Genomic DNA, 20,371 nt, shown 5'->3' with positions numbered 1-20,371 from the left:
CTCAAAACTCATGCATTTCGAAGCAATACAATTACAGTGTCAGTGCGCGCCATCGCTTGGCAGTATGGTTCACTCGTTTTCAATGTCCTCCCTCTTATGCCACAGGTCTTTATTGCTGTGTTCTATCTCTCTCTCATTCCACACATCCTTGCTTACTTTACCTTCCTTACCCTCTCCGCCGTTTCTACTTCTCCTTTTTGAGTTTCCCGTCGTTCCCTTTCATCCTCTGGTATTTTCTATGTTTTGCTCGCCGTAATCCCACACCATCCCTCCTCCTCCCCGTACTCCCCTTCTATTGCCCTCTTGCCTTGATAAATAATGCACAATTTGAATTTCATATGGAGGATCCCCGGCTCTCCCCGCACCTTCGCCCGTTGTGAGCAGTAGCGGGCTGTCCCTGTGCTGTCCCTGGTTCCCCAGGCCCCCGCTGCTCAAACGCTCATGCGCAGAGCAGAGCGCGGAGCTGTCCAAGTGCTGAAATCCAGTGGCTGCGAAACCCCTCTCTGCGCTCCACCATTCCGGCACTGTCAAGGAGCCCGCTGTGCACAAAGCACTCTATCCAACACAATTTTAAATATCGCTGGCGGACAGATATTTTTTTTCACGGGAGTAAATCGCACAAGCAGGTGCATTTACAGCGTTCACTTGCCTGCGCTCCATCATGCTGTTCTTTTAGCCTAAGCATCCGACTGTGTTCCCCGGAGCTGCACGCCCGTTCCCCGGCCCTCCACTCGTCGGGCGATGAGAAGCCTGGCTCTGACATGACCATGAGTCGGAGGAACGGCACTTTTGCGTTTGTGCTCCCGGCCCACCAGAGCCCGCGCCCCCGCTGTCTCCCAGTGTTTGTGGAGGGAAGCAGCCGCCGCTACTGGAGCCCTCTAAAGGAGCCCTCGCTGTGCTTGTGAGAGAGCCCCCCGCCCCGGCCTACTCACATCGGAGCCTCTTCTGGAATATTTCGGCAACCACCACCGAAAACAGGAGGAATGAACCGGCAGCTGGTCAGCATTTTGACAGCCTTGTGTGCCTTTTTTCTGGAGACCTTTCATTTCAGGTAAGAACCAGCTTTGGCTAGAGGCGTTGAACTTAACGTTTACCCATGTTCAAGTCTGCTTACGACGTCTTTCCAATGTGCATCATTCTTCAATGGAAAGGGAGTCGTGTTTCTTGGCAACGGATGTAAAAATTGACAAGTTTCTGAAACTGGTTTGCTCCCCCATCCAGAGGCAGGATTTCTTTACACGCACATCTCCCGTACACAACGATGTGCACTCCTACACTCGTTCTGTTTGACTGCTGTAATTTGGGAACCACGTTTGCACGCTAGATCTGTGACCCAGTCATTTTTTAGGGAGCAAAAATGAGCATTCTGTTGTCCACCAGTGGTCGCTCTGTGTTTCTGGACCACAAGGGTCAATTTCAAATTATATGATACGCACCTCTGTCTAAAAGGCTCGGGATGCACGGAGAGCTTTTTTGGGGGTGGGGGGATGTAATTTTATATGGGAGGGCACAGGAGAAGTCTGTACCTGCAGGGTGGCCCGCTGTGGGTAAGCACTAATCCTCCCTCCCCCCTCCACTCTGCCACGATCTCCCACAGACCCAGTTTCCTTCTCACTATATGCCAGTCTTGTGTTTTGCATTCACAGAAAATGGGCACGTTTAAACAGGCTGAAGCAACGGGTCCTACACCATCCCCGTCCCCCACAGACGCACGCGATTAATCTGTTGTTGAATTCACTGCATTGGGTTGAGGGAAAGATCGAGAGGATACACCGGTGGTGGCGACAGTCAGAGGATTACAGATGTGAGGGTGAAGCACGCTTAGAGAGATACCCAGGGGGGCATGGCACAAATAAGGAACAGGAATGGGTATGTGAGTGAGAGACGGAAACAGATAAGACCCGACAAAGAAGAGAAACCGGTCAGGGGCAAAGATTGGGAGAACAGTCACTTTCGGAATGGTGAGACGGGGCGGGGAGCGGGGCAGGGAGAGAGCGTAATTGAAAGGGGCGAAAGAACTAGAAACATACATATCGAAGGGAAACGAGAGCGGGCCGGGTGAGATGATATTGGGAAGAGAGAGCGCGAGGGAATTCGGCATCAGAGCGAAAGCGAGTGGCGAAGAGGGTGAGAATGATATATATAAACAGGGATGAGGAAGACAATTAGAAGAGATAATTTAAAAGAGAGAAACAGACAGAAAAAGAAATGGACAGGCAGATAGGGTAAATGAGGCAGTGGGCTACAGAGCGATGTGAAGTGGGGCGGGAGAGAGAGAGAGAGAGAAAATTAGAGTTAAACAGGGAACCGATGAGAATGTGAGAGAATGCGAGGTGGGGATTCAACGAGAAAGTGGGAGATCAAGACAGATGGCGAGAGTGACAGTTAAAGACTGTGAAAAGAGGGCCTGAATTTGATACAGAAAGACTGAGAGAGAGAAAGAGAGAGACCGAGAGCGAGGCAAAGGAAGAAAGAAAGCGCGAGGAAGGCGTGTTTGGAAAAGAGGAGAAGAAAGATACCAAAAGAAACGGGAAGAGACAGAGAAAAAAAGAGCGTAAGAATCACAAAGGGAGGCTATAAGGAAAAGATTGGGAATAAAGGGATATGATTGAGTTAGGGTAAGCGAAATAGGGGAATTATAGCGTAGTAAATGGAGAGACATTAAACAGAGACTATAAATAAAAAAGGAGATGGGAAGAGGAAGACACAGAGAGGAAGCTACAGAGAGAGTCAGAGGCATAGCAGAGAGCAATGCAGACAGTGAGAATCTGAGAACGAGAGATACATAAGAGGCAGAGAAGAAAAGGAGATCGATTGATGGGTAAAGGAACGCTGGAAACACAACTGAGTTCTTAAAGTCGCTTTATTATTTCAAAGTTTGAAGAAGCTAAGAGCAAACACTTTTTGGAAAGAGTTTTCTCTAGGGTAGGTCCGAACCCCAAAAACGATGCGAGAAACGTAAGATTTCGTGATTTCACAGCGGAATCGCGCCATCGGAGGAAATGAGATAAGGAGAGGGAAGGATGGAGAACCGGGAGAGAAGCTGGCTAGAGAGGGAGACGGAGAGAACATAGAGCGAGGTGTGTATCACTCCCCAGCTTCCCGACCCTCCCACCCCGCTCGTTGACCCAACCACCCCCACGCAGCCGAAACGTGACAGGACAATGGACTCCATTAGACACAGGCAGGCACCAGGCCACCTTGTCCCTCAGACGGGGCCCTGCCACCCCCACAGCCGGGAGAGTGGTGCTGGGGAGAAAAGTGTCACCGCAGGGCTGAAGGTCTGGCAAAGCACATACAACCAACACTTCAACCCTTAAAGTGTTTGTTGTCCTCATTCATCACTAACACGCAGACTCATATGCATTCCCTTCCTGGTGTTCTGCACGGACGTTTTACGGCAGGGGCAAAGAGGGGAATTGTCCAAGGCCCCCAGCTTCAGTCCCAGGAAAGTTAAATTTCTCTCTGTTTGACATCTGTCTTTTCTATTTCTGTCTAATCGCTCTTGCTAACCCTACCTTTCACTTTGTCTCCTAGCTAATATAATTTTAAGGATTTTTGGAGTCCCTGGCAAAACATTTCTTAGCTGTCTTTATGTGATCCTGTTTAAGTTTAGAATATAATTTAGTTTTGTTTGGCTACATATGTTTTGCATTAATGGGGAATGACTAATAAAGCTCAATGTTGATCTGTTTGGGCCCCCCAAAATATGTTTTGCCCAGGGCCACCAAAACCCTTAAAATGACACTGGTGTTCTGCACACAAAACATATGTGGGAGTTGTTTTTCTTATTTCATTGAATACATTTCCGAACTGAGTTTATGCAAACCCAAACTGTGCTTACACTGCCCCCCATCTTGCATCGTCACCATACATCACATGACAATTTCTACTAATTTTTCTGTACTAAAGAAAGAATTGCAAGCATTACATTAATAAAGAGAATGCTCCCAGAGACTTTCCCTCACTGTAATTAACCAAGGACGTCCCAACCGTCGCAGACTAGTGTCATACAATGTATCAATTATCATACACAAATTTACTATGAGAACAATTAAAATCCAATGTAGTACTATCATCAGACAATCTCCACATGCACATGCATTATCGGGTAAGTTGGTTCTTCTGGCTTGTTCGTCATTGGTACACATCCTGAGGACCATGTACTTGTGTAGAATGTGTTAAAGTGTTTGTCTAGAGTCCTCTAAAAGACATGTAGTTTCTGTACCCAGCGAGATACCTTTTCTCCCCACCTTTAGAAGGCAAATCTATGCCGGATTTCATATAGAACTGTACAGAGTTCTTTGTAGTTGTAATCTATAACTTGCTGATGGCATTTTTCCTGTATTTACTTACTAATCCTTCATATAAAGTTTCAAACGATAACCTGTGTCTGTCGATCTTCTAAGAATGCTTCAGTATTGGTTACTGAACTTAGATCATAGTGACTGGTCCAATAAGGGAGCACCAAAGTTCGAATCAGGGCTGCACTACTCCCTGTCCTAGCCATTGGTGCACCCATATGGTATGATCATTAAGGTCAGATTGAAGTGACAACACACACAGCTGTGAAAGTCCTTGAAAATGTCATGAAAACAACCACCTCACTCTCTAAAGTGTGTTTTAATCACCCTTCTGTCCCCCTAAGTAGAGAAATTAATTTGCTACCCATGTTCTGCACTGTATTTCAAAGCTAACTCTGGCTCCTGGTTTCTCTAGGGCGGCCTTCTGTAAAGAACATGATTCCAGGCATGGAAAATCTCCCCCACAGACTATGTCTCCTTCCGACTTTTTGGATAAATTAATGGGCCGAACATCAGGATATGATGCACGAATCAGGCCAAATTTTAAAGGTAAGCTGTGTTCCCTTAAAATTCTAATAAGAAAGCAGCCGAGGGTCGCCTAAGAGCAGTATGGGGCTTGAAGGAAGGTACCAGACATAACTCCTGCCCAACCCATCTTTTCTGCTAGCTTACTCCAAAATCAGTAACGACAAATTGAAGATCCTTTGTATTTACAAAATGTTTACAGGAAATCTCAAGACAGGCATGAAAGTGCAGCAGCCGAGAGTTACAATGTCAGTCACCTCCACTGATCTTGATGTAGTGTACACTCTAATTGTGATGGGTAGGCCCAGACATGGGTCCTGTGTTCACTGGCTATACAATAGAAGCGGCATTCTACTGAAGAGGCCCCAATAGGTCAAAACCTCTCGTTGGTGCATGTGTACCCTTCTGGAGAGGGCCTCACCTGGAGTTCAGGATAGACTATTCCCATGAGGATCAGGGTCAGTAGTGATTTGCAATATGAGGCCTTGTTCAAGAGTGGTATGATGGGCAAAACACAATGGAATGGAATGTGGACCGAAGGCGATTTCACACACATGTGCACATACTGTACATCTCACTACTTTTGCGAGTTATACATAAGGTTCTTTAAAAATCATTGACAATCATGTAATTAACAAGAAGTATTAAAATGAGTCATTTATCCCTGGTCACCTTTCTTAGATGAGAGATATGTCCATAACTCTACCAGACTCAGATGGACCATGCATCTGTTTTTTTTCTATCGCCTCTGCTTACACTTCCAATGCTCCTTCTGCCCCATGACACATAACTACCTCAAAAGCATCCAGCTTCCACTAATTACTATTCAAGCGTAATCGTATACATTTTGCAAATCCACCACATCTTTGTGGGAGAACAGGCAAGTTGTAAGGAAGGTGAGATGAAATAGTCAACTTGGTGCAATGAGGCATCACCACCTTGTTGCTCTCCTTGCACCTCTCAAAACATACTTAAACCCAGCTCCATTATACATTTGCAGAGATGACTTTAGGAATACATGCCTACAAAAACACACTCAGATGCAAATGTGAATGATAGTGGGATGTGAGCAGTAGGTGACAATGGGATGCAATTATTATTCTTTTCAGTATACTTCATGTGGATAGTGTAGTTGTCAATCATCTTCTTGCCATTCTAAAATATATGATAAGATTTTCACATTTCCAAAACAAAGCTGTCTATTTGGTACTTGGTGATTGCCATGCATCCAGTTCACTTGATTCTTTAGGTCTGGATTTAGAGGCATCTACGCCCAGCATTGACAGTGCCATGTTTTGATCAAGATGAAAACCAGAGCAAATTGCACAGAAATGCATAACCAGGCTTGAGAATAAGCACATGCAGACAGTACTATAACCAAAGTAAGGCCCATATTTATACTCTGTTTGCACCAGATTTGTGTCATTTTTTTAATGCAAATCTATCACAAACTTAACTCCATATTTATATTTTGTCGCTAGACATGTCTAGCGCCAAAATATTGGAGTTAACAACATTTTTTGCCAGCGGAAAACTACCTTGCGTCAATGAGATGCAAGGTAGGCTTTCCCGGGCAAAAAATGCCTCAATAGCCCTAGAGTCTTATTTATCCTCCCGTGCAAAAATCACGCACGGGAGGAGGAGTGCCTTAAATAATGGCGCTAAGCCTGCTTAGCTCCATTGTTTAACACCTGGGTATGGGCAGGCGTAAGGGGACCTGTAGGAAGATTTCCATGGTCAGAGACCATGGAAATTGCCCACAGGTGCCCTTCCCTGGCCACAGGGACACCCCCACCCACACCTACCTACACCAGGAGGTCACCCATGGATGGGGAACCCATCCAAAGGTAAGTCCTGGTAGGTATTTTGTTTTCTGTCCAGCGCCGCTTGGGGACACTGACTTGGGGCCCCCTCCACAGCGCTGGCCCCAATGGCCATGCCCAGGGGCAATTCATCACCTGGGCATGACCCCTGGGGTGGTGGGCATGGCTCCTGTCTTTACTATGACAGGAGCCATGTCCTTGGGGCTTGTGCACCAGAAAATGGCGCTACACTGCTTAGAGGCAATTTTTTACAGTAGAGCGCCATAATTTGGCACACAAGCCCCGGTTCCCCCTACGCCTCCCAGGCCCTGTTAGTGTCCTTTCAAAGGACGCTAACAGGGCCTTAGCACCGGCTAGCGCCATTCCTTAAATATGGCGCCCGGCTGGCGTCTAGGAATGGCACCAGCCGGCACTATACTTTTTGCAGAAAACCTGCGCTAACGCAGGTTTGCAGCAAAAAGTATAAATCTGCCCCTAAATTGCAGTGGAGTCCTGGATGATCACCATCAATTCTGATTGAAGTAACTGCATCTAATAAGGGGAAACTGTGTTTGAAAGTATCAAAGGGAAATTAATCAAATTACTCAAACTACCGAGTATTATCCAGAGCCAATGGCAGCAGAAAAACTTTTCCAAGCTGGCAGAATAAGAGATTACATTTGCAAAGGTCTATCCCCAGCTGTTCAATTTCTGTCATCAAATTCTAGTCCTCTAAGTCTCAACGTGAATTGAAGTAGCCTGGCCAACCGCAGGAGCACAATATTCAAGTATTTCATTAGTAAAGAGATAGTCGCAATACCTATGGAGGTTCCTGAAAAAGACCTTCAGAAATAGAATCTAGGTCCTCCTATGCCACAGCTGCACCCTTTACCGCCCATTCTTCTCAGAGAGTCCATCCATATGTCTATCTCTTTTACTCTGATTTTACCCTTCCTTGCTTCTTGTTAGTTCCCAGGCTCCTCCTTCCCTTATAAGAACGTTGTCCTTCTTAACTTCTTTTCCGCTATCTTCCGCTTTAATGCAAATTCAACCTTATTTCGCTTACTTCACTGCCTTTCTTTTGGCCGGGGTTCTTTGCATTCCTTCTTTCTCTCCTTTTCCTCTCAAGTCTCAAACTAACCACCCAACTCCCAACCCACTGTTTAGCACTTTGAAGCAGTTCAGTGGTATTTAGTAATTAAACCACCTTTAAATGAATAAATGGCACCATTTAACCCAGTTCACACCTTCTCTTCTGAGTTTGACAATTACTTTGGGAATGAGTGGGATTAAAGCAAACACAAAATTAGCTAATTACTAAATCTTCTGCAAAGGGCATTACCATCATTTTGCCTTTTGTGGTAAATAGCTCAATTACTGGTCTTCCACAGTGTTTGCATTTTTTCTTGAATATCATCATGGGAGACAGAAATCTGGTAACAGGGGAATACATATCTTAAGTGTTTTACCATCTGCTTTTGAACTACTTTTACGAGTACCACCCAGAGTGAGATCGGGTTGAGCGCATCTCAATGAATCATTTTGGTGGCAGCTTGGCTATAATCAGTGCTTGAAATGGAAAAATAGAAGGGCAGGTATTCTGTGTCAGAGTACCTGCTTGCTTCTGAGAAGTGCCGGTACTCCCCAATTTAAAGTTTTACATTTACCTTAAGAAGAGCAGGTACTCTCCCTCTCAAAATAAAAAAGTGTCGGTACTCAGTACCGGCCCATTTAAAGCACTGGCTATAATATGTTAATTCTAAGATTATAGCAGTATTCTTCATCCTCACAATTATTGCACATACACCCGACTTGTATTGAAATGCTGGTGGGTTTGCTTGGACTTTCTTCAGTTCTTTCTTGTTCTTTGTTACCTTAGAATAAGGATATCTCCAGTGACTCTGCTTTGTGCTTGATCCCAGTCTTGCTTCAGACACTCTCTACTGGCCTCTGCAGTCATCATCTTGGGCGTGGTGCATACAATTGGTATCCCTTCTGCAGTTTCCGTGGATACCGCCCGATTTGATGTGACGCTGTCAGGAGATGGTCATAATACCGTAAGAGCAGATCACGATGTAAATCAGTTGTCAGAGGTTTCCTGTGTTCTTACGTCCGTATCATCAAGAATATTGCTGTCTCCATGAATTCTTGTGCTTTTTTTCCGGACCCTGGCTGAAACCACCTCTTGACAAACAAGACACTGAAAATTGTCTTTTAATCGGAATTTTCTCTTCACTCGGTGAAGAGCTGATGTTATGTCTTTTCAGAAGAATGTGCCAGTACATTTTAACAAGTGGTTGTCTGAAGGTATGAATATTAGCTGTTATTCAAGCGCCCCAAGTGATCTGATTCTTACATTCCCTGTTGGTTTTGCATACTCATTGCACATTGATCATAGTAATGATGGCTCGTGTATCTGGTAGGCACCCAGATAAGTGTGAACTTTAATCCTTTAACTAGAGTTATTGAATTGATAACACATGGGGTTGTCTTTAAGTTGAACGGGAAAATGACAGAAATATGTCCATTTTGGACAGTAAGTTTGAGATATAACTCTTAAAGAAAACAGATATGTATATGTTGACACCTTGAAGTCAGGAAATCTGTTTCCTGCAACAGTGGAAGCATAGATTTCCGACTCTCCATCTTGATTTGGTCTCTTCCACCCATATGTCAAGTTTCAAATCCAACAAAAAGGTCCGGTTATGAATGGCATGGCTGGGGGTGCAATAATTATCACACCGTTTAAAATCCATCACAACAGGGATTAGAATTTAAAATGTGCGATCATTATCACATGTTACATGCTGCACCCTTCTACAGTGAGGCATGGTGTGCAGATCTTGGTACTTTTTGCACACAAATCCATACGTATCAGTATTTACCGGGCATTTTCTCCCGTTAAATATCAGGATGTTTCAACTGCTGAAATTTACCTGGGAGAAGGCACAGGCCAAAGAATGGGCGGCCCGGATTGAGGGAAATACTGACACAGTGCTTTTTTCCACTATGGAGATTATGAAAAATAAAATATCATTTTTCTTGATCTGTGTCTTTGATCACATTTCTTCAAGTGTAATGTGATCCCTTTCTGTAAAGCCTTCCCCGTGGTTATGGTACCGGTCCAATAATTTACCAAAATACCTGGTGCAGGAGGAGAGCTAATAAAGTCAATCCGTCATCTTTGCTTTAGCACTCATGGTACATGTGCATCTGATAGTGATCATCGTTTGAGTCGTAGAAATGTTGAGATTCGTCCCCCTCCAGAAAACTCTATGTTTCTGTCGCAGCATAATATGACATGACTTGATTGAGCTGACTTGCCTATGGAAGCTCGGCACCTTGATTCTGAGGTGCCGGATGTCAGTTTGATTATTCTGAACTTGTTTTATCTGAAGACTTCCTGAAGTATAAGACGCAGTTACTGATGTCTTGACAAACAGGACCCTGCTTTGCTTTGAAATGGTGTTGCATCATTATTATTCTAAAACACTTCCTCAAGTTTTGAACCAAGTGGCTGACTCAAAAGAATATGCCTTCCGTCTCTCGCTAGGCCTAGAGTATGTCCTTGGATACGCAAAAAACGCAGAAAGCAAAGTGCACTCTGGGTAATTATGGACCAGATAGGAGGGCCCTACAGAAGGGTAGCAGAAAGGGCAGGATAAGTGAGAGTAAGAGATGAATGGAGTCTAATGGAGATCTGGACATAACTCATATGTAATATATGTGACAAGGAAGAGCGCTAAGAATTTTTAAACCTGTGAAGAAGAAATCTATTCAGGTGGACCAGTTATTTTTCCAGAAAAAAAAACGTTATTAATAAGCCCCGGGTATTTATTGAGTATACCGATCTCTATTCTTAAATCTTAGGCCTATATTTATACTTTTTTTTTTGCGCCGCCTTTGCGCCTTTTTTGACGCAAAAGCGCCGCTTTTGGGTCATTAAAATGACTCAAAGGCGGAGCAAAAAGGTATAAATATGGGTCTTATTGTCTTATCCACGCGTTTTGTATAGCGTAACTTTGCTAGCCTGTTTACAATGTCTCCAAAGCGCTCCACGCTAATAACGTGATTAGTGGAAAGAAAATAAAAATAATACTGCGCAGAAATCTGTATGTGGCTGCAACCCCCATCAAGTGTACGTTAGTGGGACATGCTGCGAATAGTTGCATTTAAATTGACTTATTTGTGCCTATATATTGTTGCGTACCACACACGTGCAGAGACATGGAACTATAAAGTCCAAAAACAACATATAATAAAACATTCAAAAATGAATACAGAGACACGTACAATGCTTTACATGCCCAATGTAGATAGGAAATATGCCAATTGTAGAATGCACGAGTGCCCTTTTCTAAACAGGATGTGGAGATTAAACTGGAAAAAAAACTAAAGCAAAGCAAAGCAGAGAACACTTTCTCTGCACACCAGGGCTCTGGAGTAATAGCCCCCTGGAAGGAAAATTTCCATGTTGAAAACCTGAGATCTGCTTCTTCTATAGATTCAAAAAGATGCGTCAAAGTGTGTTGCCAGCCTTCTAGGACAAACTAAACATCCTAAAGTTGGTGTCATGATTGTAATGCAATACATAGTAAGGGTTGACGATGCTTCATATATTTCTATTCCATCACAGCCTTAGCCAGACACTTAAATGACAACTAAGTTTTCATTTTGGCAATAGCCAGATTAAGCAAGAACCCATTGCAGAGGAACTAAAGAACTGTCTGATAGTAATACTCCAGCTGGGAAAGGTCAGTTCCTTAAACCATTCACGAAAAGAGCCTCAATTGCGTAGGCTTTTCATGTGAAAAAAGACTCACCTGAACTGAATTGCCATAGCTAAAATGAGGTGCAAACCATTCATCTAGACCTCAATCATCCCAATTTTCAAACCAACAAAGCCAGACGCCTGTGAGCCTGACCCCCAAGGTTGATTCATTTGAAGCAGGTATGCACATTCACAGCATAGGTGACAGGTGGCAAGAAGGAGGGGAAAGCCTGACAAAAATGGACAGAAAAATCACAAGATAATATATGCTACCACCAAGTCATTCTTTCCTTGAACCTATGGAAGTAAATGTTCAAGAGTCTACATAGTACTGCCAACTTCCTCCAGCTGAGAGAGTTACAACCTCCAGATAGAGACCATTGCCTTGTGATGTTTTAGCACCCAAAGTTATCTCCCAACCCAGCCTTTGGCAGTTGTCATTATTCCCCCAGCCTCTGGCAGTTGTCATTATTCCTTCTGGTAAATATTCACAGTTCTGTGACCAGTTGGGCATGACTAAATGAACTGTGAGGATATGAATCTCATATGATTGAGATCAGCTCCTCAAATGTTTGGAAAAATTGGAACTATGCATAAAGATGACTGAAACGTGGCTGAAGATGGAGGCTGGACTTTGGGACCATATAGATCCACACCCTGACCCATTCCTGAGTTGTTGCCTGAGACCGAGTGGATAAATAATAACACATTCTGTAGCCTGGGTGATATCTCTGCTTGCAGCATCCTGAGAGCAAATCCATTTAAAGTGTGCTCCTTTAAATGCCAAATTCTTGAAGAGTATAAGCCTGCACTTTTTTGAAGTAAGGATTTTTTTTTTATTTCAGACTTTTTTAGACCATTCTCAGACATTTCACCACCTTCTTCAGAGATTGAGCACGTAAAGTATAGCTAGAGAGACCAGTCTTGTAGGTGTAACACTACCAAAATAGTGTACATTAGAGAGGGATCGGCTTCAGGTTGAGATGTAGTCCTGAGATCTAAAAGTATATACTCCTGTGCAGCAATCCGATGGAATACCTAATGATAAAAAGCCATCAGAATATGAAAGTAGATTCCTAGAAGTTTGAGAGTCACCATGAAGGGCATGAGAAACAATAATCATAAGCAGAGTTTCCATTTTGAAAGGTAATGCTTGCACCCAACTGTTCACCTTTGTGTGGTAGCTCTTGGCCCCTTTGGCAACTAGAATACAATGGGTTAAACCCTCATTGCTTATTTTTGCTTACAGTGGCATACACCTTATTGCATTCTGCTCCAGTAATTTCTTTAAAAAAAACTTTTTTTATTACCTTAATGTACCATACAGCACGTACAAATAATGATCTCAGTTTAACATGCATCATACAGTCCAGTACAATTACCATCATTGGATTTAAAACTTGGACCCTTCATAGTTATGGCACTTTTACGTCCCATCATCACTCTTGAAACCACTCCCATGGCTGATCGGCCCATGTGCTTTGTACCCTTCACCCCACTTCACTCTTCCCTCTCTATTCATTAACCCCTAAAGTCTCGCCAGGCCCAGGCTTTCTCCTATTTCTTCAGGCATCCTCTGCTCTTGCACTTCACCCGTTACGCCCTCTCTGGCACCAACCAAGATCTGATTCCCAATCTTCTGCTCTAGGAGGGGCTTCCCTGCCCCATGCTCGTGCTGTGTTTCATTTAGATACCTCTTCTGCTATTACCAACCACATTTTCTGGTACCTCGGCCAGACCTCCTCGCCCGAAATAGCCAGGAGGAGCCACTTGGCATCAACAGGGACTGTCACTGACAACACCTGAGCCATTACCTCAGTTTCTTGTTTCCAGTACTCTTGGATCCTCAGGCATTTCCAAAGTATGTGAAAGAACGTACCATCGTGAGTACAATCCTGCAAGAATAGCAGTGTAACTGCTTTGACAATCTTGTGTATTACAGTTCTCGAGAAGTATGATCTGTGTAAAATCTTAAATTGGACTAATCGAAAATAGGTCCGAACAGCTATCACCCTTGGGCTCTGGATGGTGCCAACCCATTCATCATTATCAATGTTGCCACGGCCCTAGTACATGCTTCTCTTAATACCACCACTGGATCTGGGGAATTATTCATCAGCTTTCTGTATGTGATAGAGACCCCTTTTTAGGGGATTGGATCCATAAGCAGTCTATCTTCAAAAGGAGACGACTCAGGCAAGTGCTCTCTCTCCAGGACATGTCTCTTCAGGGCATGCCCAAGTTGCATATACCTATATCATTCCCTTTCCACCAGTTCTTATTCCTGGCTAAGATCTGCAAACTGTATCATGGCCTGCCCCCTCCAAATGTCTCCAAGATGCTCAATTCCTATAATTTCCCAGCTTGAGAAGCCCTTATGGCCTCACATAGCAGGACACTTTGCCACAAAGGGATCAAGTTTGTAAATTTTCCTTCCTGGCCTAGATAGGTTGTGGCTTCTCTCCAAGCCCTGACTACCATCTGGATGTGTGTTTGGAGGCCCCTGTCCCTTGTTCTTCCATATAGTAATCTCTGCTGCCCAAGGCTTCCCTATCCACTTGGTAGCCAGTTCTCGCTGATCCGAGAAGACCCAGTCATTAATCACTATAAATTGTGTCGCCCAGTAATACCTCAGGATATCTGGGATTGCTAGTCCACCCTTCATACACTTTCTTCTGTAACTTACATTGTGCAATTCTCAGAGTGGTGCTCATCCAAGGGGGTGTTCGGACTTCATGATCTATTTTACTAAATACTTCTGTCGGGATTCTAAATGGTGTATTCTGCAATGCATACAATATACATAGGAGAGTCATTACTTTATGTAATGACACCCTACCCATCATGGAGAGGAGCATATTCCACCAGTGTGCCACATAGCTGCGTAGCCTATTTACTTGGGCAAGCACATTTCTGCGTAGAAAGTCATGAGAGTCTCTGGTGATGTAAATTCCCAGATATTTGAACCTGTTCTGTACCACTGGTGCCATACAGTCTAATGGCAGTCAGGGAGCCTGTCTGGTCAGGGATATATCACTGACCTGGACCAGTTTACCTGGTAACTGGAGTAACTTCCAAAAGTGTTGAAGATATACAATACTCTGGCTATGGAGAGGTACGGCTGGGTGACTTATAATAAGACTTCATCTGCATAGAGAGAAATACCCTCCTCCCAATTACCACCAACCCAGAGCCCCGTTATAAGGGCATTGGGGCACCCATACCACCAGCGGTTTGAGGGCCAGTGCAAACATCATGGGTGAGAGTGGGCACCGCTGTTGCATCCCCTTATACAGGGAAAACTCGCAGGACACCTCCCCATTGACTCTCACCCTTGATAGAGGTGCTTCATATAGGAGCCTTACCCAATTGCCACATTTCTGGCTGAAGCCCATCCTGGCTAGCATGGCACACAAGTAGATTTATTCTATGCTATCAAATGCCATTTTTGCATCCAGGGCGTTCACGAATGCCTTCTCCTTGCTGGGTTGTTCGGTTATGTATAGTACCTTGTACAGACATCTCAGATTAAGACGGGTGCTTCTGTGTGGCATGAATCCTGACTGGTCTGGGTGCACCAGAAAAGTGATGACCCCACGGAGCCTGGTAGCTCGCATCTTTGTGACCACTTTCACTTCTACATTCAGCAAGGATATGGGCCTGTATGAGTTACAATCTGCCGGTGGCTTACCTTTTTTGTGGAGAACTACAATAGTGGCTACTCTGATCAACTGGCAGGTAGCCTTCCTTGCACTCCAGCTGGAACATTTCAAGCATGGGTTTGGAGGCTTTGTCTGCAAGGGTTTTATAAAGCTCCACAGGCAGGCCATTTGTCCCCCCCCCTTCTCTGATTGCAGACCCCGTATTGTCACTGTCATGTTTGGCCTCAAGGGCTTCTCTATCCTTTTGCATTAGTACTGGTAGCATGATATCTTTGAGAAGTCTGCACGGTCGGCATCAGCTCTGGTCGTATCATAGGTATATACTTCCTCATAATAGGCTGCAAAGGCTTCTGCTATGGCCGTTTTGGTTTTATGTATCCCACCAGCTCTATCCCTTATCTCGAAATCCCACGATCTACTCTGTTCCCTTTTTTCCAACCAGGCCAAGAGTTTACCAACCTTATCTCCAATGTTGTACAGTTGACGCTGTATCGCCAATACGTGACTCTGTGCCCAGTGCAGAGAGATCCTGCTGTCTAAGGTGTAGTTGATGACTAAGGCTCACTGGCCCCTCCTATACAGCCCTCTCCTCTAGTGCTACTACGTCCCTCTCAATAGCCTAGTTTTCTAGTCTACATTCCTCCTTTTTCCCCCACCAGGGTCCGGACCTGACCCCGTAGCAAAGAGTTAAATGCTTCCCAGAGGTTACAGGCAGACTCCACTGTTCCCTGGTTCTACGCAAGGTATAAATCTGCCCCTCCCTTATTTTTTCTTTCATGTCTTTGTCTCTGAGATACCAGGTATCTAATCTTGGAGCCAATGCAAATTTCTTGGACAGTCTCTCCAACAGGAACCCCACCGGGGAATGATCAGATTTGCCTCTTGTATGGTGCCTTGCCCCCTGAATCTATCAACTGTTGTGTGGTGCATGAGTATATGATCCAGACGGGAGAAGTTATTGTGCATGACTGAGAAGTATGTGTACTACCATTGCCTTTGGTGGTGCTCCCTCCAGAGGTCAGCTAACACAATAGCTTCCACAAATGCAAGCAGTGGGCCTCTCATTCCCAGTGTAGTAGCGCTACTTTTTCTATCTGCCTCTGGCACCAATATATAGTTTCTGTCACCTCCCAATATTAGTGCCCCAATTGGTAGTGTTAGTAGGAGAGCGCTAACCTCCAGAAGAGTCATGGTGTGAAGACGGGTGGGATATAGAGGGAGCATAGGTTGAGTGTATGGCCCTTCCATGTCCGGGCAGCTGTCAATTATTGACCACATTTATCACACCCTGTGTGTTGAACTGTAAAGCAGTGGTTTCCAACCTGTCACCCGGGGACCACTGGGGGTCCGCGATTACTTGGAAAATGTAATAATTTTAACAAATTAGGTTCCCAGCTTTCAGTAATGACTCAGTGGGTGGTCCCCGGATTCCAATAATAATTCAGTGGGGGTCCCGAAGTTCCAGGACTGATAAAGTGGGGGTCAACAGAAGTCAAAAGGTTGGGAATCACTGCTGTAAAGGGCACAGATCTCTTGAGTGGGATACCCAACCCTCGCAAATCTGTAGGATAACCTACATGTGCAATAAGCGTGTTCTCCAGTAATTTCTTCATCCCTTGATCCAAGACCGTCTTATTCTGATGTTGAGACCATGAAATTCAGATGACCCCTGACTCAGGAGAAGAGAGATGAATTTGTTGACATACATTTTAATTATTTATCTTTAGAACGTAGCAGTCAAAAGTGAATTCCACCTAAGCCTGTACAAAATGCTGTATTAATCTTTTACTGTCAAGGAAAAGCCGTAGGTGACTTAATCAGGAGGAATGGGACACAGGTGGTAATAAACTGATGTTATTTAGTCTTAAACTTATGCACTATTGGATTAAGGTCTGTGATACTTAGAAGACTTCCAGCACTTTGAAGTGTGTCTGAAGTTGTTCTGAGAGATGAGGGAAGAAAAGGAAGGAATGAAGAACAGTGGGTCCTACTCCATTTGTTCTTTAAGAGTCTCATACTCATGAAGGGCATGCTGAGCATTGTTGTTTTCTGTGAAGCATTGGTATGCCAGTCCCAAAGACTGAGAGTCAAGAGAGCTGGAATGGAGACCCTCTTTAGCATGAGCAGTTTTCACACTCTAAGAGATGCCAACTGAAGTGAACTCCTTGTAACACTCCATATACTCCGATGTGGATAAGCATTTGGCTCTCTCATGAACCAACTTAAACACTTCATTGAAGACCAGATGAAGAGACTAGGCTGTACATGCTCCATAACCAATAGCCAAAAGGGGCTAGATGGATGCATAATTCAACTGTCTTGATGGCTGAGTCTTCCTTCTTATCAGTAGGACCCTTCAAGCCTAAATCTACTAACATCAATTCTCCCCATCAGGCTTGCCATCACAGAATTAAGAGAAATGGTATCTGGCATTGCCCATTTCAGGTAGAAGGGACAGTTTGGTGATGAATCGTAAAATGTTAGTCCTTTCCAGGCCCATCAAATCCCTTCCGATGATGCCTTGCAAAAAATGGTGTTTGTAGAATTTTTGCAGATCTGCCCCAGAGGAGGTATTGGGTACCTCGGGAGGATAATTCCTATATTCCAAGTCATTATGTCATTGATGGATTGTAACCTTTCTTTATCAATGTATTTCTTCCTCAGTTCAAGGACACACGGTACTTCATCTTCACTCTACTTTCTGACAGTGTCAACTTCCAAACCTGAAAAGCGGGGTTTCATCTTTTGGCTGACCATGTTTCTCTTGGAGAGAGGAGTCTTAAAGCTTGCCACAATCAGGGTAGAACTTGGAAACCAAAAGCAGCCCTGGCAAAAACGCTCAATCTAATCATACTCCCCTCTGCTCATTGCTCTCCCCTCTCTCTCTCTCTTTCCATACATCTGTTTACTCTCTCCCTCTCCCTTCTCTCACTTCTCCCTTTCTAATTCTCTCCCTGCCTCTCTTTTGAAATCACCTGTGCCTATAGCAATTATCCTTCAGTTGCTGGGGGAAGTATCAAAGGCACCAGCATTGATGACCCTAGGCTTTCAAAACCAGCCTACAATGGCTCCAGCCCACGGGGAAATGCCCAATTGAATAAAAGGCCAGGTGGACTCTGGCACTATCTGCCTTAATCCCATGCATAATGAGCGTACATAGAGGGAAGAACGAACTAGACCTTGAGGAGTACTCCTGGTGCCTCCTTTTCTATCAGTGCTTGTTCTTTACACAAGCAGAGGAGTGACTTGAACTCATATATCACAACCAAACAAACCAGTAACTATCTAGTCGATGTGCACTTGAAATGGTTTGCCACGTCACTAATAGCAATGAAGTTAAAATCCTGCACTTGCACTGTTGAGAGACTCCAGAACTTCGTTGCATTAGTTCTGTTCCAGTGTGAAGCAAGCCTCTCTTCCATGCCACACCAAATCACACTGAGAGAAGAGGCCAGGCAACTCTACCAACAAACACAGTGCAGATATACCAGCCCCATGATCTCCTATTTCCCTTTTCTTTGCAACTGGGAATATTCATACATCTTGATAGCTAGGTCTGTGAAGAGGGACCTCCCGCTGTAGCGCTGCATGTGCCTAAAATGCGAGGATCAGTTCAAAAGCTTCTTTAAGGTGCTGCTCCAATGTGGAACTTTTACATTTCCCCAAGCCCAGCAAGAGGGGACCTCTGGAAGCAGTTAGTCGAAGCAAAAGCCACATCGAGGCTCCTGGCTGAATCTTCCATGCTTAATGGGGATGGGAAAAGCCAGGTGGCTGCTGGGAATGGCTGCTCCCTTCATGGCACCCCATAAAAGGGACGTGGGTTACATTCACCCCATTTCGAATTGTAGTTTCCTATCTCATATGCAGAACACACCTCAATAGTATGGGCGGGGGCAAGGAAGATAGATCTAGAAGTAATAAGTCATTTCTGTGCAAATCAACCAAGAAAGTACACTAGAATCAAATAAGACCGGTACTCATGAATAATTCTTTCAATAGCTTTACACAGATGAAAATTTGAAGCAAGCTGAGGGGAGTTCTGGGAAATCTGCATAATCCTAGTACAGAGACCCACTCCACTGTACCCATCTACATAGGCTGTACGTACGTGGACACACTTCAGGCAGGTGGGAGGTATTTCAAGAGGCAGGTTTTGGTAATCTATATTAAATGATAATTAATCAGCATGGGGATGGTTACAAAATATGACTTGTCCTGGAACATTCATTGCAGAGTGCAATGATACATAACTTTGAAAAATGATCTGAGTGCAGGAGTCACTGTAGAACACTATACGTTATTTCTGCCAACATTTATTCTGGACAACGTCTCCCACATTGTTTCTTCTCTTTCATGTGCGTATAAACCAATAAGGCTCAGCTTTAGACCCTATCCAGTAAAAATGCAAAAATGGCATTACAGGTATTACCATTACTGACCGCCATTATTGCTGTGTTCTGAAGTTCACTGGGTTCTATTGGGAATAACTATAAAAGCATTATTCACCCAGGACATTGCAGCAGATGTTCTCCTTCAGCAAAAAAGCTGCAATTACTGGGAAATGAAATGGTAATGCCACAACTCAAGCCCCATAGCCGCATCCACACCCGGGTAAGATTGTGTATTTTGAAGGTGCAGAGCAGAAAAAAACTCTGGTAATTTTTCTATTCCACAACATTGCCACACTGTTGTTAACGAGTGCCTAAATTTGCTGACTTCTGCCCATGTGGGAAAGATCAATGCAACTTTTTGTGTGGAAAATCTTGTAGAAATTGGGAACCCAAAACATCGATTTAACAAAGCCCTAAAAGTATATCCTTTCAAAAGTGAGTTTTAAATGTATTTAACTCCATTTACGGAGCGAAGTGATTAGCTCAGCCAATTATATGTCTTAAAAAGCCGACATTATTCACAACTATTTCTGCATTCTTAGCGTTCCTAAACTGAGATCATGTGTGCAATAATGTCAAGATGTGGACACGTGTCTTTGTATGAAGGTATGTTGAGAACCTGGCCTGAGTGTTTATCACCATCATCCATCTTCTGAGGGTATTAACTGCTTTTATGTGCTCTTCCACTATCATTATACACGTCCACATTGAGCTAATGACATAAGAGCAAGAAAGGAAATTAACAGCCATTAACGCCCTTAGAAAAAGACAGCAACATTAAACTACGTTGAAATGATTCATTAATAAGTCAGATTTTAACAAAATGAAGATGACCACGTAGCATTTAAAGTGATGAAAAATAATTGTAAAGCAACTTATAGAGTAGATTTCTTCACTTGCAAGTTTAAAAGAGTGG

General features: G+C 44.0%; 1 protein-coding gene across 3 annotated transcripts in view; it reads left to right on the top strand.

The window, feature by feature from the left end:
* Positions 1–450: 450 nt before the first annotated feature.
* Positions 451–20,371, top strand: part of GLRA2 (glycine receptor alpha 2) — an 852,631-nt gene continuing 832,710 nt past the window's right edge. The window contains exons 1-2 of one of the 3 annotated variants that reach the window (XM_069205005.1): positions 451–1,051; positions 4,720–4,853. In XM_069205005.1, coding sequence (XP_069061106.1) covers positions 4,824–4,853 — 30 coding nt within the window. In that variant the 5' untranslated portion in view covers positions 451–1,051; positions 4,720–4,823. The remainder of the gene's footprint in view (positions 1,052–4,719; positions 4,854–20,371) is intronic. The other 2 variants (XM_069205004.1, XM_069205006.1) reach the window with 2 other exon arrangements.

Source organism: Pleurodeles waltl, chromosome 8 (genome assembly GCF_031143425.1).
Source record: "Pleurodeles waltl isolate 20211129_DDA chromosome 8, aPleWal1.hap1.20221129, whole genome shotgun sequence".
NCBI lineage: Eukaryota > Metazoa > Chordata > Amphibia > Caudata > Salamandridae > Pleurodeles > Pleurodeles waltl.
Note: the sequence above shows the minus strand (reverse complement) of the source record. Positions and strands in the feature narration are given on the sequence as shown.